Source organism: Piliocolobus tephrosceles, chromosome 19 (genome assembly GCF_002776525.5).
Source record: "Piliocolobus tephrosceles isolate RC106 chromosome 19, ASM277652v3, whole genome shotgun sequence".
Classification (NCBI taxonomy): domain Eukaryota; kingdom Metazoa; phylum Chordata; class Mammalia; order Primates; family Cercopithecidae; genus Piliocolobus; species Piliocolobus tephrosceles.
The window spans coordinates 37,760,127-37,782,820 of NC_045452.1; the positions used below are offsets into that span (position 1 = coordinate 37,760,127).

The 22,694-nt window shown below is 46.8% G+C and overlaps 1 protein-coding gene across 5 annotated transcripts in view; it reads right to left on the reverse strand.

The window, feature by feature from the left end:
- Positions 1-4,776: 4,776 nt before the first annotated feature.
- The window catches only part of MX2 (MX dynamin like GTPase 2), a 44,570-nt gene continuing 26,652 nt past the window's right edge, over positions 4,777-22,694 (reverse strand). For 4 of the 5 annotated variants that reach the window (XM_023191778.1, XM_023191786.1, XM_023191806.2 and 1 more), the window contains exons 7-14: positions 19,539-19,737; positions 17,357-17,435; positions 14,725-14,847; positions 14,432-14,573; positions 11,510-11,668; positions 10,302-10,378; positions 6,718-6,972; positions 4,777-5,727 (exon numbers count right to left, since the gene is read on the reverse strand). In XM_023191778.1, coding sequence (XP_023047546.1) covers positions 5,485-5,727; positions 6,718-6,972; positions 10,302-10,378; positions 11,510-11,668; positions 14,432-14,573; positions 14,725-14,847; positions 17,357-17,435; positions 19,539-19,737 — 1,277 coding nt within the window. In that variant the 3' untranslated portion in view covers positions 4,777-5,484. The other variant, XM_023191812.1, reaches the window with a different exon arrangement.

Here is a 22,694-nt window from a genome sequence, read left to right on the forward strand (position 1 = left end):
TGTTTTGTCTGATATAAGAATAGCTACTCCTGCTTGCTTTTGATGTCTATTTGCATGGAATATCTTTTTCTACCCCTTTACCTTAAGTTTGTATGAGTTTTTATGAGTTAGGTGTTTCTCTTGAAGACAGCAGATACTTGGCTGGTGAATTCTTATCCACTCTGCAATTCTGTATCTTTTAAATGAAGCATTTAGGCCATTTACATTCAACATTAGTGTTGAGATGTGAGATACTATTCTATTTATTGTGCTAGTTGTTGTCTTGAATACCTTGTTTGTTTGTTTTTTCCATTGTGTTGCTGTTTTATAGGCCATGTGAGATTTATAATAAGGAGGTTCTATTTTGGTGTATTTCCATGTCTTGTTTCAAGATTTAGAATTCCTTTTAGCAGTTCTTGTAGTGCTGACTTGGTAATGGTGAATTCTCTCAGCATTTGTCTGTCTGAAAAAGACTATTTTTCCTTCATTTATGAAGCTTAGTTTTGCTGGATACAAAATTCTTGGCTGACAATTATTTTGTTTCAGGAGGCTGAAGATAGGACCCCATTCCTTTCTAGCTTGTAGTTGTTTCTGCTGAGAAATCTACTGTTAATCTGATAGGTTTTTCTTTCACCCTAATGCTTTTGCCTTATAGCTGTTAAGATTCTTTCCATTGTCTTAACTTTAGATAATCTGGTGACTATGTGCCCAGGTGATTATCTATTTGCAATGAATTTCCCAGGTGTTCTTTGAGCTTCTTGTATTTGTATGTCTAGATCTTTAGCAATGTCAGGTAATTGTTTCTCAGTTATTTCCTCAAATAAGTTTTTCAAACATTTATATTTTTCTTCTTACTCAGGAACACTAATTATTCTTAAGTTTGATTGTTTAACATAATCCCAAACTTCTTTGAGGCTTTGTTCATTACAATTGTTTTTTTCTTTGTCTTTGTCAGATTGGGTTAATTTGAAAGCCTTGTGTTTGAGCTCTGAAGTTTTCTTCTGCTTGTTTCATTCCATTGTTGAAACTTTTTCCAGTGTATTTTCCATTTCTCTTTAAGTGTGTCTTTAATTTCTAGAAGTTGTGATTGTTTTTTATTTATGCTATCTAGTTCTCTGAAGATTTTTTCATTCATATCCTGTATTATTTTGTAAATTTCTTTTAGTTGGTATTTACCTTTCTCGTGCCTCCTTGAGTAGCTTAATAATCAACATTCTAAACTATTTTTCTAGGAATTCAGAGATTTATTCTTGGTTTGGATCCATTGCTGGTAATCTGGCGGGATCTTTTGAGGGTGTTAAAGAACCTTGTTTTGTCATATTACCAGAATTGCTTTTCTGGGTTCCTTCTTATTTGGGCAGACTATGTCAGAGGAAAGATCTGGGACTCGAGGGCCACTGTTCAGATTATTTTGTCCGAAAAGGTGATCCTTTGATGTGGTGTTCTCCCCCTTCGCCTAGGAATAGGGCTTCCCGAGAACTAGACAGCAGTGATTGTTATTGCTCTTCAGGGTCTAGCCACCCAGCAGAGCTACCAGGCTCTGGGCTGGTACTGAGAGTGTCTGAAAAAAGCCCTGTGATGTGATACATCTGTAGGTCTCTCAGCCACGGATACAAGCATCTGCCCTGGTGTAGGTAGCAGGGGAGTAAAGTGGACTCTGTGAGCGTCCTTGCTTGTAGTTTTGTTTAGTGTGCTGGTTTTCTCAAATGCTGGTTATGCTAGCAGTGAAGTTGTCACATGGACAGACTCGGGACCTCTGGCTAGCCAGGATATTACAGGCAGTGGAATTAGCTGTTGTTTTCTTTTTCTCTTGGGGCAGGATTGTTCTGAGTTGCTGTAATGGCTTGAGTGGGTTGGCCTCCAGCCAAGAGGTGGTGCTACAAAGAGGGCAATAGCTGCCATAGTATAGGAAGGATACAAACTTGCCCTAAGGTTGCCTGGATTAAGTATTTCTGTTTCTTAAGTGATGGGTGGGGCCATAGAGCTCCCAGGAGATTATGTCTTTTGTCTTTGAATACCAGGGCAGGTAGAGAAAGACCATCAGGTGGGGGCAGGGTTAGGCTTGTCTGAGCTCTGACTCTCCTTGGGCAGAGCTTGTTATGGCTGCTGTGGGTGATGGGAGTGTGCTTCTCAGGCTTATGGAGATATATTCCCAGGGGGATTATGTCTGCCTCTGCTGTGTCAGAGGACACCAGGAAGGTGAGGGAAAGCTGGCAGTGACAGGCCTCATCCAGCTTCCATGCAGCCAAGAAGGCCAGTCTGGCTCCCACCATGCTCCCCCAACATCCAACAGAGCCGAATTTATATCCAGGCCTCCAGTGCACAGGACTGAGATCTTGCCCCAGGCTACAGCCTCCCTGCTGAGAAAGCAAGCAGGGCTTTCAGGCCACATCCCTCCCTGCCTGTCATGGCTTCTGTGCTCCTAGCTGTACTTCCCATCTCCCCTTCTCCTTGCCCTGGATGCTGCCCAGGAAAATTCACGATCAGTCAGAATCATTACAAAGTTCAGCTGGAAGTCTCCTCCCTGTGGCCCTTCCCCACTTCTACTGGCTGCCCTCCCCAGGGACCCCTTTGAGATTAAAGTCAGAAACGACTTCCCTGGGTTTCCCTGGGGACCAGGAGTGCCTGCAGGGCTCTTCCCACTGCTTCTACTCCTTTTTTTTTTTTTTTTTTTTTTTGAGACAGAGTCTCATTCTGTTGCCCAGGCTGGAGTGCAGTGGCACGATCTTGGCTCACTGCAAGCTCCGCCTCCCGGGTTCACACCATTCTCCTGCCTCAGCCTCCTGAGTAGCTGGGACTACAGGCACCCACCACTGTGCTCAGCTAATTTTTTTTGTATTTTTAGTAGAGACGGGGTTTCACGGTGTTAGCCAGGATGGTCTCAATCTCCTGACCTCATGATCCACCTGCCTCAGCGTCCCAAAGTGCTGGGATTATAGGCATGAGCCACTGCACCCGGCCGCTTCTACTACTTCTATATTTCACTCAGCTCTCTAAATTTATTTCACCTCTAGGTACTGTTAAATCCTTCCCCCATGATCTGGGATTTTTGGGTTCCCCAGTGAGGATGTGTGTTTGGAGGTACTTTCCCCTCTTACATCGCGGGCGCTCACAGTTTTTCGGCTCTCTCACAGTGTTTGCAGTGACAAGCCACTTCTTTCAAAGGGTCTGTGAATTCCTTTGGTTTTCCTGCTGTGTTCTTGAGGTAGTTCCTGGAGAAAAAGCTCACAATGTGAGTCTCCACATGCTGTTCTGTCCATCCAAGTGGGAAATGTACATGAGTCCTGCCTCTTAACCACCATTTTCCCTCTGGAAAAAAAAAAAAGCCAGCGTCTTCCTTTTAGGTCGACATTCTTAATTTTGGAAATCAGTGCTAATGAAACCCAAGTGTTCCTTATGGAAATGCAGTTTGAAGAGTGAGGCTCCCTTGGACCTCCCAGCCTCGTCTAGCTTCTGTGTGACTGTGATGCATGGGTGAGACAAGCAGAGGAACAACACCAACTTCCCACAGAATCCACAGAAAGAATACATCTGCTGTTTTAAGCCACTAAGTTTTGGGTTGATTGTTACACAGCAATAGATAACTGGAACATATCCCCGAATTCCACGTTTGGAAGATGGCAAGTAATCGATCAATGTCAGTCTTTCCAGATCATTTGGTTTGCTTCAGGCCAGATCCGCTGCCTTTTGAATTAGAGATACCGTTTTCCAAGTTTTTGGTCATTGCTCGAGTTTTGTGTTCAGAATGCACATGTCTATTTTCTTACTTGCTGTAATGGACCAAATTATGCATCCCTCGCCCACCCCCCACCCCCCACACAAATTCATATGTTGAGGTCTTAATGTGACTGTATTTGGAAGTAGGGTCTTTAAAGAGGTGATCAAGCTTAAATGAAGCCCTGAGGGTGGGGACCTGATTCAAGAGGACTGGTGTCCTTGTAAGATAAAAGAAAGATGCCAAGCATAGACCTGGTGAGAAGGTGGCAGTCTGTAAGCCAAGGAGAGAAACCTCAGGAGAAACCAAAGCTAGCAACACTTAGATCTCAGACTTCCAGCCTCTGGAGGTGGGAGGAAATAAATTTCTGTAGCTTAAGCCACCCAGCATGTGATATTTGCTATGGCAGCTATGGCAGACTAATACACTAGCATTTGAACACAAATCAAAGAGACCTCTGCAAGAGACCTCTTGGGGATGCTGGTCAAGCTGTGATTTTTGACTTGAACTTTCTTTTCCAATATCTTTTACAGCAAATGAAGAAAGAAATTCATGTAATCTTTCGTGTCTGTACCCCTGAACAAAGCTGAATGTTTTTGATGCCCTCTTTCCATCTCAAACTTGGGTTTTAAAACAAATCAGATTTGATATTTATTCTATTGTCTTTTTATTAAGGAATCTATATGTTCATAGTTTGGAACATACAGGAAAACATGAAGAAGAAAATAAGATTACCCGTAATGATGATCACTGGTGTGAAGTTCTGTGTGTGTGTGTGTGTGTGTGTGTATTCAGAGACAGTCTCGGTCTCACTCTGTCACCCAGGTTGTAGTGAATGATGCAGTCATGGCTCACTGCAGCCTCAAAGTCCTGGGCTCAAGGGATCCTCCTGCTTCAGCCACCTGAGTAGCTGGGACTACAGGTGTGCACCACCGTATGTCTGGCTACTTACAAACAAATTTTTTTAGAGACAGGGTCTCACTATGTTGCCCAGTCTGGTCTTGAACTCCTGGGCTCAAGCAATCCTCCTGCTTCAGTCTCCAGAGTCACTGGGATTACAGGTATGAGTCACTGAACCTGCCTACGTTTTTAAAAAGTTTCTTTGCTTTATTAAATTCCTCTTCAAGACTTAACAGAGCAATGGTAGCTCATCATAATCAGGCAAACAAGAAGAAAAGAGAATCACTCAGGCTCGTTTCTGGAGGGGAAGTGGAGAAGCCGGGAAACACAATGACAGTGAACCATGGGAAGCAGGGGGCATGGCCAGTGGATCTGAAAGGGACCAGCTAACGGTCACTAAATGTCCAAGGCCTGGGCTTCAGCGATAGCCTCAGGTATCTCTGTCACTCCACGGCACTCATTCGTTCAGTGAGATGTCATTTATTAAGCAGTTACAATGTTGCAGGTGCTGTGCAAAAGACTGGACGTACAGAAGAAGAATTTGACCCGGACCTTCCCACTCTGGGGTCTATAATCTTGTAGGGGGAAGGGAACACAAATGCAAATTAGTAAAGAATGAGAGCAGTAGCTTAGGACACTGCAACTGTGTGCTACAGGGCCCAAGGACTGGAGACCCACCCCTTCATGAAGGTCAGGGAAGAGCTGGGTGGTGGAGAGAGCTGAGCCTGTGTGGCGCCCTGATGTATGCTCTGACGCTGAGGGAGCACGGTAGAGATGGACACAGAAAGTAACAGAAGAGTGTGGCCCCGAAAGCAGAAGCAGCATCCTGCACCGTCTCCCCTTAGAATGAATGAGTATGTACAAGAAAACGACCACAGGCATCGCCGCCCTCAGTGGATCTCTTCGCTGGAGAACTGACAGAGCACGTGCCGTGCCTGAGTGAGCCGGTAAATTCTCTCCTTAAGGATTCTTCTCTTGGTGGCGGTCTCACTCTGCTCTTGAAGCAGCCAGGAATAGCGATTTTTTTCCTGTAGTATCTGCATCATGGCTTTCTGCAAGGAGTCACCATTCTCTCGGAGCATAAAATACTGAATTATAAATGGGATCTGGTTGGCGAGACGATTGGTGGTTTCCTGGAAGAGGGAGAAAGAAGGGTTTGCTGGAGTGGTCTCAGCCCAGGCCTGTGGTTGCACAGAGAAGGCCTGGAGTTCTTGGATGGGCATATGGTTGCCTTGCGAAGCTCTGGTGGGCCCGCCCACCTCCACTCCGGTGGTCAGCATCAAGCCCCATGAAGGTTCCATCTGCACTGACCCCTCTTTACTTCCAGGCATCCCCTCTAGCACTAAGAATCCCCCTGCTAGGCTGGCAAGCCCATACCACCGCTGGCCTATACCACACTCCTCCCTGCTGGAGGGAACCCCCGGCCCAGGACTCCCCTGGCTCCCTTCTGGGTGTGCATCAGGGCCATTTCGAATCCTCCCCTCATTCCATCTTCATAGATGCAGCCAGTGTGTCTGGCAGCCAGGTGCCCATGGCTGGGAAACCACTCTACTCTGATTGAGAAAGGGCTTCGGGAGGTGGGTGTCTTTGCAGTTTAAAAGCTATTTTTCCTTCCTGGGCACAGTGATACTTGCATACTGGATAGAAAGTCAGAGGCCAAAAAGTTCATTGGGTCACAAAATCTAGGGAAAGGAAATTTCATTCCTATCTTGTGGGGCTGGCGAGTGTGGCACGTTAGTGCCTTCTGAACACCAAAGAAAGCTGATTCATAGCCATTATCATTGACGTTTGTTGTATTTTGCTGTATGCTGATCATAGTAATTTTGTAATTCATGGACTGCACATGAAATATAAAGAATTTTGGGGTCGGAATTAATTTTGAGTACACGCTCTGCTCACTTTAAAAACTGATTGTGGGGAAATTAATTAAAAATGCCTTCGCAGGGCTCGTGTAAAATTATAAATGAGAAAATACATAAGTAGTTTATCATAGTACAAAAGGGCTTAATACCCTGTAGTGGTCCCTCCCTCCTTCCCTCAGCAAAGCCTCTCTAGGTTAGCATAGTCCCTGCTCAACTCCACAAATGCCAGAGAGCACAGATCCTGCCCTCCGGGGAACTCACGGAGAAGTAGGCGTTCAGGTGGATGCCTATTTCGTTAAAGGAGGAAACTGAAGACTCATTAATGGGAAAATGAGAGTTCAACTTCATATTCTGTGAAGGCCTCGCCAGAGGGTTAAAAATCTCTTCTCGGACTTTCTTCACAACAACACTGTAAATCTGATCTTGACAAAAAACAATCTGCTCCATTCTGAACTGAAGTTGGATCATGTTTTCTGCCTTTTCTGTGTGTCTCACTTTTATGTCTTCAATCTTGCTCTGGTTAGGTAAGAAAGACAAGCACATTACTTCTTTTTCTTCTTTCCTGTTGGCTTAAACAAATTTGGAGGTACTATGATGCTGAACTCAGAATTAAAATGAATCTGAGGTCAAAGATGTCCTGAGACTTGAAATGGTGATTTTTAGAAAGTCTCACTTCGCCCTTTCTGTCCTTATGAACCTGGTTTCTTCACTCCCCGCTTGCAACATACCTTCTGTCCCGCCCTTTCTTCCTCTCCGGCCATCCCCGGTCCCTCCCACACCACCAGCTTTCTGCTCCTTCATCAGGAACAGGCTTAGTCCATACTATTGGGATGGTGTCAGTCATTCCTGGAGTTCTACTTCTGCTGGATTGGTTCCAGTGCTGACACTGCGATAACAGTGTGATATACCTGTTTCCCAGGAATCCCAGGGCTCCTACGTCACCCATGCAGTCAAGGAAGAAAGAGGTTGACTGGGCACGATGGCTCATGCCTGTAATCCCGGCACTTTGGGAGGCTGAGGAGGGTGGATCACTTGAGATCAGGACTTCAAGACCAGCCTGGCCAACATCGTGAAACCTCATCTCTACTAAAAATACAAAATTAGCTGGGTGTGGTGGCGAACGCCTGTAATCCCAGCTACTTGGGAGGCTGAGGCAGGAGAATCACTTGAATCTGGGAGGCAGAGGTTGCAGTGAGCTATCACACCATTGCACTCCAGCCTGGACAATAAGAGCAAAACTCTATCTCAAAAAGGCTGGGTGCGGTGGCTCACACCTGTAATCCCAGCGCTGGGAGACTGAGGCAGGTGGATCACCTGAGGTCAGGAGTTTGAGGCCAGCTTGGCCAACATGACAAAACCCCATCTCTACTAAAAATACAAAAATTAGCTGGGTGTGGTGGCAGGCGCTTGTAATCCCAGCTACTTGGGAGGCTGAGGCAGGAGAATCACTTGAACCCAGGAGGCAGATGTTGCAGTGAGCCGAGATGGTACCACTGCACTCCAGCCTGAGTGACACAGTGAGACTTCATCTCAAAAAAGAAAAAAAAAAAGAGGTGATGTAGCAGAGAACGGGGATCACAGGGTCACTGCCACAGACTGAACATTTGTGTTCCCCACCCCCGAATTTACATGTTGAAAACAAAGCAGAAAGGTAATGGTATTGGGAGGTGGGAGGCAATTAATCATGAGGGTAGAGCCTCATGAATGTGACTGAGGCCCTTATAAAGGAACCCCAGAGAGCTCCTTCCACTGTGTGAGGGTACACAAGAAGGTGGTGGCCGTCCGCAACCTGAAAGAGAGCCCTCACTGCCACCTGACCATGCCCACACACTGATCTCAGGCTCCCTGCCTCCAGAACCATGAGAAACAAATTTTTATTGTTAATAAGACACATCCAGTTTGTGGGACTTTGTGATAGAAGCTTGAACTAAGACTGTTATGTCCTGGCTTTGAGTTTCTTTTTCTTTTTTTTGTTTTTGAGATGGAGTCTCGCCCTGTTGCCCAGGCTACAGTGCAGTGGCATAATCTCGACTCACTGCAACCTCCGTCTCCCAGGTTCAAGTGATTTCTGGCTAATTTTTGTATTTTTAGGAGACACAAGGGTTTCACTGGGTTGGCCAGGCTGGTCTCGAACTCCTGACCTCAAGTGATCTGCCCACCTCGGCCTCCCAAAGTGCTAGGATTACAGGCGTGGGCCACTATGCCCGGCCTAGGCTTTTGAGTTTCAAACAGACTTTTTAAAACTGAAAGCAGAAGCAGTGGCTTGAGAGTAAGAGGGTGAGTTTCAGAGGTGAAGTTTCACAGGTGCTGGTTCTTTCTCTCTCTCTTTCTTTTCTATTTTTTTAAGTATATGTGACAACTGTGAAAGAAAAGTAGAATCTTGGGGCCACAAACTTACTATACCAAAGGGAAAGTTAACTGTCTTTCTTTTGTTCCCAAACAGAAGCTGTGATTTCACACGCACACTTTATCCGATGTAAAATGTACATTTACTGAGCGTGAGATGAATGCATGATTGACTTGCCCTCCACACCTTTCTTTTCACATATAACATGTAGATTCATTGAGTGCTGGTCAGAGTCTTACAAGAGCGTGACCTCTGCCTCATTGCCTACCCTCCTTCTTTCTTCCCCGCTTGCTCTTTCCTTTTCAACTACTGAAGTTCCTCTAAAATCTCAATAGGAAAAGCACAGGTCACAGGTCGCACTGGGACTTGTGTTTCTTTTTCCTAGGTACATCCTCGACCTGGGCAAAATAAACCTCGAATCGAGGCAGATCTGCCTCAGTCACTTTTCGGTCTATACAACGATGGACAGTAGACCCTCTGGGAGCAGAAGCAGCCTGTGCTGCACTCCTCAAGATTTGTGACCCAGGAGGCAACACGCCCCCCAGGCTCTGATGTGGCTCTGGGGAGTGTGCAGGCCACGGCCTTGGAGAGCCCCATAGTCCCTGGTATGGAGCTGGGAGCTGCTGCAAGGTTGTGTCTATCCAAGGGCAGCACAAAAGAGGTGAAGAGCCTTGGTGGATGCCAGAGTTCCCATGGCCCAGAGCAGTCGGGCCTGCAGCAGAGTGCTTCATGTGTGCCGGCGGGGGTTGGCAGGAGCTCAGGGACCAAGGGGACCAAGGCCTGGGAAGGACGATGGACATCTTGGTGACTGCGGACCAGGCAGGTCACCCACCCCATGAGCAGGCACCTGGGACTCAGACACAGCCCCTGAGAAAGTGGGCGAGAGTCAGAACTGAGATTTAATTTTTACCAACAGGCCAAAAGGGTGAAAGAAGAAATTAATTTACCTGGTGGAAAAATGACAGAAATTGTCCCTCTTGCTTGCCTGCATATGGAATGAGATTTCAATCCAGGAGCCCAGGCCTGGGCAGAAGGGGACTTTTATTTAGAGCCCATGTGGCACATGCCCTCTCTTGCCTTTGCTGAAGGTAACTCAGGGAAGAGTTGCTAAGTAGAAACCCACAGAGCAACATCTTTGAGTCAAACATACAAACTTGGGAGTAGGACTAGTGAACAATGCTGTGCTTTATGCTTGAAAAAGATTCAGCCTACCAGCTCGTCCTCGGTGGAGCCCCACGTCCTGCGCGAGGTCGTGCAAAACAGATAGCAGGGCATGGGCCTCCTTTCATTTCTCCTGGGGAGTGCAGCCTCCTCCTGAGCAGAAGCCAAGCAGGCAGGTGCTCCTGGAGTCGCCAGCCCCGCCAGCCCCACCAGCCCCGCCAGCCTGCCATTGCATCCCTGGCCTCATGGTTCCAAACGACAGTGAACATATCCAGCTTCTCTCAAGGTTAAACAGCCAGTGGTCCAGGTGACTGGCAAGTGAACTCTGGGTGCTTACCTGAACAGTATGGTTAAGGTTGAAGAATTCACCAAAATGTTTTTTGGCCATGTTAATGAAAGCTTGCCGGATAATTTCTGACCAAAAAAAAAAAAAAAAAGAAAACATCAGTAAAATACAAGCAGAAATAAAATGGTTAAAGACACAGGGAGGATGACCGGTGATACCCGGACCCATTCCAGGAGACTGCGTTTCCTAGGCCGGCAGACCAAGATAGGAGAGGGTGGGACGTCATTCCAGGGACATGCAATCCAGCCCTCATGCAGCCTGGGCAAGTCCCGTCCATTTCCCGTGCCTGTGTGCATGTTAACCTCTGACTATTCCTTACATCATCAGGGGTCCGCAACCTCCGGGCTGGACCGATTCCAGTCCATGTCTGGCAGATGTGCAGTGAGCTAGTGAGCATTGCTGCCTGAGCCCCACCTCCTTTCACATCGGCGGTGGCACTAGATTCTCACAGGTGCACAAACCCTGTTGAGAACTGCACATGTGAGGGATCTAGGTTGCATGTTCCTTATGAGAAACTCATGCCTGATGATCTGTCACTGTCTCCTATCACTTCCCCGGTGGGACCGTCTAGTTGCAGGAAGACAAGCTGAGGGCTCCCACCATGATGAGGATTCTACATTATGATGAGCTGTGTAATTATTTCATTATATATTACAGTGTAATAATCATAGAAATAAAGTGCACAATAAATACAATGCAGTTGAATCATCCCAGAGCCATCCCTCTCACCCCTCACCGGCCTGTGGAAAAATTGTCTTCCATGAAAGCAGTCTCTGATGCCGTAAAGACTGGGGACCGCTGCCTTACACAGCTGTGTTGGGGACTGCGTATGATACAGATGAAGCACGTGTGCACCCTCTGCCTGCCCCCTAAAGACAAGAGAAGCCACCTTCCCCGCCTCCTCCGTGTGTTTGAAGGACAGCGATGGAAAGCGCCTACGGCACTCAGCATGCTTCCCCATCTCCTAGAAACCTCAGTATGAGTTCTCAGGCAGAAGGGTGGAATCTGCAGCTCTGACCGGCTCCCAGGCCTTGCCAGTCTGCTGGCTCACAGACCATACCAAGTAGCAATCTAGCACGCCAGCGAGCTGGTCTGCAGGCTGTGTTCGGTAACTCCATTCCAATCTCTTCCTCCAAGGCACTGGGGTCTATGGAAGGTACGAGAGTGATGGTTTGGGAGCCCTGCATGAAAGTCCTCACCTACGGCTTTCTGCAGCATGCTAAGGGCGGGCTCCACCAGCTGCTGGATGTACTGATGCACGATGGTCTCAAATGTCTTGTAGTTGACAAATCCCAGAAGCTCCTTGCCTCGATACTGCTTTTCATATTTTTCAACTTCTTCATGGATAATATTTTTAACTGCAACATTGAACAGACCTCCATGGTGAATTCTAATAATTCTGCAGACGTTGTAAAGCCAGCAACAGTTTTTTAAAGTCTTGCTTCCCACTGTACACAGAGGCAGTGTTGCAAAGTGGAGTTTTGTTCACAATGAGAAAAATATTCATGGTCTAATAACAGGAGTTTAAGAAATACTGACTTTTGGGAAACAAAAATCTTATTCTATGAAAATGTGTTTCAACTGAAAGTCATCACCCCAAGAGAGACGTTACTATTTCTAACTGGTAGGAAAACAAAAACAAAAACAAAAACAAAACAAACACACAAAAACTTGATTAGAAGCCAGGTGTGGTGGCTCACGCCTGTAATACCATCACTTTGGGAGGTCGAGGTGGGAGGATCACTTGAGGCCAGGAGTTCGAGACCAGCCTGGGCAACATAGCAAGATCCTATCTCTACAAAAATAAAAAAAAGATTAGCCAGGCATGGTGGTGTGTGCCCCAATCCCAGCTATCTGTGAGTGATCCCACCACTGCACTCCAGCCTGGGTGACAGCAAGAGCCTGTCTCTGAAAAATAAAAACAAAACTAAACACAAAAATCTGATCAGTTAAATGAATATGGAAAATTAATCTTGTACCCCTCACCTCCTAAGCATACAGCCACAGATTACAGTTGGACGGATCTTACCACGGAGGTAAATAGTACTGTTTTCTCCAAGTGCCAGAACGAAAACACAACAGCATACACACAATGAGATGGTTTGGCTTCTGTGTGCCCACCCAAATCTCATCTCAAATTGTGTTTGGCTTTGTGTCCCCACCTAAATCTCATCCCAAATTATAATCCCCATGTGTCAAGAGAGCAGGTGAAGACACCTTGGGGAGCAGTGACCCCAGGTCCTGCCCTGGTGGACGAGGATGCTGCGGCCCCTGGGCAGGGGGAGCTCCCTGGGACTTGGAGGTGGTTTGTGGGTTAGCATGTCAAGGCAAGACAGGTCACGCCAGGAAATTGATAAGGTCTCCTGGTGGGAGGTGATTGGATCATGGGGGTGGTTTTTCTCATGCTGCCCTCATGATAGTGAGTTCTCACAGGATCTGATAGTTTAAAAGTGTTCGAGGGCTGGGAGTGGTGGCTCATGCCTGTAATCCCAGCCCTTTGGGAGGCGGAGGAGGGCAGATCACCTGAGGTCAGGAGTTTGAGACCAGCCTGGTCAACGTGGTGAAACCTCATCTCTACTAAAAGTATAAAAACCAGCTGGGCATGGTGGCACGCAACTGTAATCACAGCTATTTGGAAGGCTGAGGCAGGAGAATTACTTGAACCTGGGAGGGTGAGGTTGCAGTAAGCTGAGATCACACCACTGCACTCCAGCCTGGGCAACAAGAGTGAAACTCCGTCTCAAAATAAATAAATAAATAAAGTGTTTGGCGTCTCTCTCCTTGCTCTCTCTCCTGCCACCTTGTAAAGAAAGTGCTTGCTTCTCCTTTGCTTTCTGCTATAATTGTAAGTTTTCTGAGGCCTCCCCAGCCATGTGGAACTGTGAGTCCATTAAACCTCCTTTCTTTATAAATTGTCCAGTCTTAGGTAGTTTTTTATAGCAGTGTGAAAATGAACACACACACACACGCCCTACTGGCACCTGGGCTGGAGCACATGGGAATTGAAACTTAGCCAGGTGAAGCCAGCAGGCTCTTGTCAAACCAGGGATCTCCCTGGTCTTGAATTAGGGGCAAAGAGAAAGAGGATTGGGATGAGTGGAATTGTTTGGGTGACCTGAGCACATTTTAGCACTTAAAAAACTGCTACTTCATCTAGTCTTTACTTATTGTTGAAACCAGATCATCACACCCTAGACCTTCCAGAGGGGGAGATGGTAAACAATTTCATGTAGACTCCCCCCTGCCGTGGTCCCCTGGCACCCATGCTGAGCTCTGTCTTAATACCACCAAAATAAATAAGTATCCCAGGTCACTTTTTCTACCAGGCTGAGGTTTAGCTGCTACTAACGAAGGCTTCGTGTCTGGTGTGTCTACAACAGGCACCATGGCCAGCCAGCAGTTGTGCACTCAACTCAGTGGCTGGAGAGCCTTCATGTGGGGCTGGCCCCCAGAGTCATCTGAACCTCTGCTTTGGGCACAGGCTTCCCTCCAGGCACTCAGAATAGCGGCTCTGAGGTACCCTGGGCTGCTCTGCGAATTCCTCAGGTGGGCATGGAATACCATTTAGCCTCAAAACCAAGACGCAAGGCCAGGCACAGTGGCTGACATCTATAATCCCAGCACTTTGAGAGGCTGAGGCAGGTGGATTGCTTGAGCCCACGAGTTCAAGAGCAGCCTGAGCAATGGTGTTGAAAACCTGTCTCTACAAAAAAGTACAAAAATCAGCTGGGTATGGTGGTTCACACCTGTGGTCCCAACTACTCAGGAGGCTGAGGTGGGAGGATCACTTGAACCCGGGAGGTTGAGGCTGCAGTGAGCCATGATTGCACCACTACACGGCAGCCTAGGCAACAGAGGGAGACCCTGTCTCAACAAAACAAAACAAAACAAAAGCAAGACGCAAGAGGACGTCAGAGGCAGTGGAATTGCCCTGTGTTGAATTGCTGAGGTCAATGCCCCATATTTCCGGGTCTTGGTCCTTGAGGGACAGTTGCTGATTACCAAGCGTTCCAGGGTCTTGGATGGGCGTGTTCTGCTCTGGGCACACTTACGTGCTGGACATAGCCTCCAGTCTAGGTAAATACCACCCTGTTTTGCGGGCAGCCCTGCCCAGAACTTACCTTTTTGGGTATTAGTTGTAAGTATGCCTATCCAGTTTTTAAAATCCTCTCTGATTTTGTTGTACAAACGGGTCTCATTCTCCCTTACAACTTCTTCTCCTTCTACTAACTTTTCGATGTCCCGATTAAACATCTTGATTTTCTGAAAATGATATAAAGTCAACAGTCTGTGCTGAAATCATATGAAAGAACTGGGACCGGCGTTGCAAGGAGATGTCCACCCATATGCCTCATCTCATGGGTGAGGAGGGGGAAGGACGCAGTGTCACGTGGAGGCCCACGGAAATCCTCACCTCAATCAGAAAGAACATCTTGTCGGCCTCCTGGCTGGGGATGTCAGCCCCGCAACGCCGCAGCTCTTCGGTCGCCTTCTGGTGGCTCTCCCTTATTTGTTCTTCTAACAACGGGAGCGATTTCTAAACAAAACAATTGCAAACAATCAAACTCCGGCTTAAGAGATTGGCCATCATATTTCTCTGGTATATGGGTAGGAACCCTTTAAAGCATGCAGGAAGATCTGGAATTTTTGTTATTTTGTGAATCTCAGTGAGACGGAAACCGGCCAAGGAGCCCAAAGAGAGTTTTGCATGCAACAGGCATGTCCCACAGCTTGGACGGCTTGGCTTCGAATTTTGCATTCTGCTGTGCAATTGGAGTGGTGAGGAATCGGGTGGGAGACAGTTTTTCCTTTTGTTTTGTGGTGGTTGTTTGATTTGGCTTGGTGCCTTGTAATTCCAGAATAAGAACACTTGAATATAATGTGCAATGTCTTAGTAAAATGGGATTTTTGGTGACAATGTGAGTGTTATAAACTGATAAACACTGTGTCTTGGGGTTGGCGACACACTCCACACCTCATTTAATCCCCACACTGTCGTATGCTGCCAGTTTTTCGTCAGAGAAGAAACTAAGGCTCAGAGAATCCAATTACTTGCTATCTTCACAGACCTAGTGAGCAGCAGTGGCCAATCGCACCCTGCCTACCGACTCCCCAACCCTGCTCATAAACACTGCAGGTGAAGACACCTTGGGCAGCAGTGACCCCAGGTCCTGCCCTGGTGGACGAGGATGCTACAGCCCCTGGGCAGGGGGAGCTCCCTGGGACTTGGAGGTGGTTTGTGGGTTAGCATGTCAAGGCAAGACAGGTTATGCCCGGAAATTGATAAGGTCTCCTAGGCTCCTTTTTGGGAGACAGTTTTTATCTGTAGGCAAAGTGTATTACCTTCTGATATTTCAAATTGTCCTTGTTTTAATTCAGTCGATTTAACATTTAAAAATTAATTTAAAATATTATAAATTTTAAATTAAAATATTTGTGTTGAAAGAAGTTATAAAAATACAACATTTTAATGTTTGCAAAAACCAGATGTTTTTCTCAATTAGACAGGGATATAGCTTTCAGAAACCTCTTCTGCAAACTTAGTGAATTCCACTGGAATCAGTGATTCTCAAAGTTTGTTCCCAGGAAGACCTGGGAACGTAGAAATGCAAATCCACGGGTGTTACTTCTAAGTCAGAAACTCTGGGTCTGGGACCCAGGAATCTAAATTTTTTTTTTTTTTTTTTTTTTGAGACAGAGCCTCACTCTGTCGCCCAGGCTGGAAGTGCAGTGGTGTGATCTCAGATCACTGCAACCTCCCCCTTCTGGGTTCAAGCCATTCTCCTGCCTCAGCCTCCCGAGTAGCTGGGACTACAGGTGCACAACACCACGCTGGCTAATTTTTGTATTTTTAATAGAGACGGGGTTTCACCATGTTGGCCAGGCTGGCCTCGAACTCCTGACCTCAGGTGACCCACCCGCCTCAGCCTCCCAAAGTGCTGGGATTACATATGTAAGCCACCATGCCCAGTGTGCCCAGCAGAATCTAAATTGTAACAAACTTTCCAGGTAATTCTTGTGTGCCTTAAAGTTGGAGAACCACTGGCTCCTTCCAACCAAATTTTCTTTGAGTATGTGCTTCCTGGCTCAAGTAAGTCATTGCTTTTGTTTAATACACAATTTAGCATGGGCCAAGTCCTAGGATCTGGAATAATCTTTGCTCAAAGGGTAAACTTAAATCTTCCCATGTTGCTTGGCCTCATTTGTGAAGGTTTAGGCAAGCACTAAAAATATTCAATTTCTCAATAACCACCAAACCAAAGTTTTTCTATAATTGATGATGTCATGAGGCCCTTGTCTGTAGTTGTCTGCTTTTGAGAATCCATAGAAATGGATTTATTTCTTACAAACCAATTATTTCTTAGAAGTTTGAGGCTAGAAGAATTTTTTTTTTTTTTTTTTTTTTTTTTTTAAGACAGAATTTCGCTCTTATTGCCCAGGCTGGAGTGCAATGGCACGATCTTGGCTCACTGCAACCTCCACCTTCACGGTTCAAGCGATTCTCCTGCCTCAGCCTTCTGAGTAGCTGGGATTACAGGCATGTGCCGCCATGCCCAGCTAATTTTGTATTTTTAGTAGAGATGGAGTTTCTCCATGTTGGTCAGGCTGGTCTTGAACTCCCAACCTCAGGTGATCCACCGGCCTCAGCCTCCCAAAGTGCTGGGATTACAGGCATGAGCCACCATGTCTGGCAATAAAATTTTTTTTTTACCAGGAAGTATTAACAACATACTGAAAAAAGAGAACTTGCTCGCTCAGTGGTCAGTCCTTTTTATATTGCTAAACTGGTATGACAGTTTGTTTCCTTCTCTTCCCCCTCCCACCTCTGTTGACCAATTCAGCCCTTTGTTTTAACACTATGTACTTGTTGCTTCCCCAGTTTGGAAGTTCTTCCTGTGAGCCTATGACAGTGAGTGAGACAGTTTTCAGAGGGTACTTGTTTGCTTGTTTGGACAGAACAGTGGGGCATCTTAGCCAATTCCAGAGCAAGAGAGTGACTTGGGCATGCTGTATTGATCACTTGTCACCCAACCCACGTGGCTCACTTGGATGTGCGTGATGAGTTCAGCGGTAAGTCTTTCTGCCAGTCGGGGAACCGTGGCTGACCCCTCCTCCAGGAGAACTCTGAAACGAGACATACACTCATGCATTCAGGAGGGACTTGTGTACCATCTTGCTAGTACCGGGCTTTGTATGTGGTAGGTGAGCCCAGCTCCCTGGGGCAACACGTGCCATCAGAACAGCCAGGTGGTGCATGAGCAAGACACTTGCCACCAGCCTGTACCCAAGCAAGTGTGGGCCAGGAAGCTTCCTTCCCTTCTCCCTTTCTATCATCCCCACAAACCCATGAGGTAGGTCATCTTAGCTACAGGAAAACAAACCCAGCCTCATAGAGATTAACTGAGTTGCCCAGATTAGTATTTTATTTCTCATCACAAAAGTATGGTGCTTACTAAGTTCCGGGCACCAATCTAAGGGCTTTATAAATATTAACACATTTAGTCATTTAACAACCCACTTTAGAGCAAGAAAAACTGAGACACAGAAAGGTTAAGCAGCTTGCTGCATTTGCTTGCTGCAGCCACACAGCAGGCAGCGTGGCTGCAGCGTGTTTGCCAATAGCAGGAATTTAGGATGAAGCACACAGGATTATCCCCTAGCACTGCCAGTGCCTCTCACTGCAAGGGCCAGCTCTCTGCAAGTAGGCACGCAAGGATTTCAGATTTCCCAAAGACCTTGAGAAGCGGTTCGCAAAGGGAGGTCCCTGGACTGGCAACATTAGCCTCAACCAGGAGGAACCTGTTAGAAGCAGAAAGTCTTGGGCCCCTCCCCAGACCTCAGGGCAGGGCAGAGCTAGCGCTATTTTAAGGAACTCTCCAGAGAGTCTGCTGCTTACTCAGCATGGAGAACCGTGGGCCTGATTATTTTGAAATCTCCCAGCTAGGGGAGGAGAGTTTTCTTCTCCTCATGTCCTCTAGTGCTATTGAAAAGAGTATGTTTAATCCACTCAGAGCAGGAGCATAGAGGAAGAAAGAAGGAACCGGTGGTATTTACTGAGTGCTGGCTGCTGGCGCTCAAGACCTTTGTGTGTGTCGTGTTATTTAATCCTAACCACATCTTGGAGAAGATGGGAAAGACAACATTCAGAGAAGGTGGCCCATATTGTAAGATCACACAGTTAGCAAGCAGCAGACCTGCTCCGCCCAAATTCACTGTTTTCCCATTAGCTGTCCTTCAAGCAGGAGTGACCTGTGTGCTACCGGATCATTCAGGAATAACAAGTTCCAGAATGAAGGGGAAAAGAGCTCCATTCAAAGGGGAAAATCCCAGCGTCCTACAAACTACAGCGTCTCTATAGGATAATTTCTATTTAATAAAACCAGTTATTATTAAATTTCTATGTAATAAAAACAAGTGATGTGCTGGCGACTGACTGTGGGCACTGGAGGCTCTAAAAACGTGGAGAGTTCCACAGAGCAGGTTTTCCTGTGTGCCGCTTACCGTGGTAAACATGGGTTTCTGGAAGTTACGAGCTCTGCGTTCAGTCCTGCTCCCATTCACTGTCGGACCTCATTATCCTTATCTATGAAAATGGGGGACACTTCACCTGCCTTATGTATCTCTTAATAAAAGGACTCAAGGCCGGGCGCGGTGGCTCAAGCCTGTAATCCCAGCACTTTGGGAGGCCGAGACGGGCGGATCACGAGGTCAGAAGGTCGAGACCATCCTGGCTAACACGGTGAAACCCCGTCTCTACTAAAATCTACAAAACAAAACTAGCCGGGCGAGGTGGCGGGCGCCTGTAGTCCCAGCTACTCGGGAGGCTGAGACAGGAGAATGGCCTAAACCCAGGAGGCGGAGCTTGCAGTGAGCTGAGATCCGGCCACTGCACTCCAGCCCGGGTGACAGAGCAAGACTCCGTCTCAAAAAAAAAATAAATAAATAAATAAAAGGACTCAAATCAGAAAGCAAGTGAAAACATTTTGGAAAACCAAAGTGTTCTATGCTTTACGTCATGATACATTCCAGTTTTTAATCAGCACCATCATTAGAATCTAAAAAACAATAATGTGTCTAAATAAGCCAAGAAATTTAACACCAAAATAAGGTGAGGCTAGGTTATACTACTTTGTGTAATTTGTACTTTGGTCATCATCCGGGCCACCTCTGGCAGATGGGCTGGCTTTTCATGGAGACTAATTCCAGGGCTTTCCTGAAGAGTCTCACCTGAAACATGGATGTGTTTGAAAGAATGTAATCTCTTTCTTGGTTGCCTCTGCCAAACTCAGTCTGTTCATGATCTCCTGCTGGCCCCGGCACTTCACGACCATGTAGCCCTTCTTGAGGGGGTATGTGAGGTTCCGTACCACATTAATGATGCTTTTCTCAGTGCCCTTGTCCATTAGATCTGGTTTGGTCAGGATCCCTGTGAGATGGTTAAAGAAGGGAAATGGAAAGGTCATTGATCCCCTCAAATAGATTTGACTCCTACTGGGCTATGGGCTCCTTTTTTGGCCAGCAAGGTCTTCTGCTGTCTTGATCCTCCAGTGCCTCATTCCCTCCTCATTCTCTCATCGCCCCTCTTCTTTGCATTTCTTTTGGCTCAGTATGTCACCCTCTCCCTCAGTTCATTCGTCCTGCATAGTTGGCTTAACAAATAGTTCTTGGATGCCTACTGGGTGCCCAGCACTCAGGCAGCAGGCATGGTTAGAATGAACTGGCTCCATGCACCATGTTTCCAAGAACGCCTCATTCCCTACTGAGGGGAGTCCCTCTCTAGTGTCTCCTGAACAGACTCTCTGGGCTCCTTCTTGTGGGTACCGCCTCTGATCTCCTCCTCCCCATTTTCCTCTCCCCCTCCTCTGTCCCCACTCCTTCCTGCTTACACTGGATTGAAAACTTTGAATTCCAAGTGCTTTTTTTTTGTTGATGTTGCTTGAGTGTCAAATAGCCACTGCATTTCTTGTTTGTGTGTGTTGAAAAGCCCCTTCCCTCCCTCCCTCCCTCCCTTCCTTCCTTCCTTCCTTCCTTCCTTCCTTCCTTCCTTCCTGACAGAGTCTTGCTCTGTCACCCAGGCTGGAGTGCAGTGGCTCGCTGCAACCTCCACCTCCCTGGTTCAAGCGATTCCCCTGCCTCAGCCTCCTGAGTAGCTGGGACCACAAGCGTGTGCCACCACGCCCAGCTAATTTTTGTATTTTTAGTAGAGATGAGGTTTCACCATGTTGGCCAGGGTGGTCTTAAACTCCTGACTTCATGATCCACCCACCTCAGCCTCCCAAAGTGCTGGGATTACAGGCATGAGCCACCGTGCCCGGCCTTCTTTTCTGCTATTTTGTCCTTCGTTTTAATTTGTGGGTAAGTCTGGCTATCTGGTCTACTATTTCTGAACCTCTCTCTCCAGATAAATTAATCTAGTAATATACAAGAAATAAAGAAGAGTGGATATTGATAAGGGCTACACAGAGAGTTAAATAAAGTGATGTGCTAGCAAATGACTGTGGGCAGAGATGCATGGTGCAGTCTCAGGTTGGGTGGACAGGGAGGGCCTCTCTCAGAAGGCAACATTTGGACTGAGATCTGAATGAAGGAAGGAGTCAGCGTAGTGGGGATGGAGAAGGAGCAGTCCAGACCCTGGGTGAGAAGCAGCAGGGAAGGCATAGCCATACTGAAGTGTCAGGAGCAAGGCAGAGAGCATGGGAACTGAGATCAGAGAGGCAGGCACCTGGGGCTCTGCTTTCTAAATAAAGGAGTCCGGGGTTTATATGCATATGAAACGGCAGCAGGAGAGAATGTAAACAGGGAAGGGCATGACTTGATTGACATGTTTGAAGGCCAGTGGAGAGGGCACTGCCGTGGGCAAGGTGAGTGCTAGAACAGCAGGAGAATGTTTGAGCAGTACAGGCAGCAGACCATGGTGGCTTGGTCTAGGCAGTGACAGTGGGGATGGAGAGGAGTGGATGGATTTGGCACCCGTTTTGGAGGCAGAGTCACCAGGACTTCAGATACATTGGACTTGGAGGCAAGGGGAGGGAGGACTCAAATGGGACTCTTCGATTTGGCTTTAGAACTGGGTGGGTGGATGGGTTCTGTGAATGAGGTGGGGAAGCCTTGGGGAGGAGGAGAATCAGGATGGAGTATGAAACCAAGAGTTCTGTTTTGGTCATGTTTAACTGGAGACATCGGCCAGACAGCCAAATGGAGTAGTCCAGTTAAGCAAGGTCAAGGTTATAGATACAGATTTGGGAGTCACTGGCATGTAGATGGGATTACAAACCACAGCCAGATAAGATCACTGAATGTGATGATGTGTTGATAGAAGGAGAGCCCAGAACCAAGTTTTCCATACTTAGAGGCCTGAGAATTGAAGAGACATGAAAACAAGGAGTCTAAGAATGTGACTTCCAGCTGGCCAGTGATGGAAGCGACCTGAGAGAGAGAATGGTGAAGGAAGGAGGGAGGTTCAGGAAGGAGGGAGTGGGCAACTGGGGTGACTGCTGCTGAGAAAGGAAAGGTGAGGACAGAGATGTGACCATGTGCTCCTCAGTGCAGAGGGTGTGGGTGACCTTGACAGAAGCAGTCCCTGTCTCAAGAGGGGACAGGAGCTCGGCTGAAGCCGAGGGAGCAGACAGCGTCCATTTAGCAATGGATGGGTGGGGAACCAGCTTAGTGAGGGCCTGAAAGTATTGACCCACTGTTCTTTTTGAAACTTGATATTCTCTAAGCCACTGTTAAATTATCATCAAATTTGCTCTATTCTCATCCTTTGGGAGTATTGTGTAGATAGTCATTCAATTTTCTTTTTTCTTTTCTTTTTTTTTTTTTTTTTTTTGACAGAGTCTTTTTTTTTTTTTCCCGGGTGGAGTGCAGTGGCATGATCTTGGCTCACTGTAACCTCCGTCTCTCAGGTTCAAGTGATTCTCATGCCTCAGCCTCCCGAGTAGCTGGGATTACAGGCACGTGCCACCACGACTGGCTAATTTTTTGTATTTTTAATAGAGATGGGGTTTCACTGTGTTGGCCAGGGTGGTCTCGAACTCCTGACCTCAGTTGATCCGCCCGCCTTGGCCCCCCAAAGTGCTGGGATTACAGACATGAGCCACTGCTCCCGGCCTCAATTTCCTTTTTAAAAGAATTGTAAAATACACGTAACTCAAGTCTGCAAGGGAATAATTCAACTAATAAAAATAGGATGTTCCCTCCTACTCTGTCTTTAGCTACTTTGTTTTTTTTTTTTTAAAAAAAAGTTCTTTAAAAAATGGTAATAAAATGTACATAAAATGAATTTTCCTATTTAGCCAGTTTATAGTTAGGTATAATTAAGTACATTTACATTGTTGTGTAACCATCACCACCGTCCATCTCCAGAACTTTTCCAACTTCCCA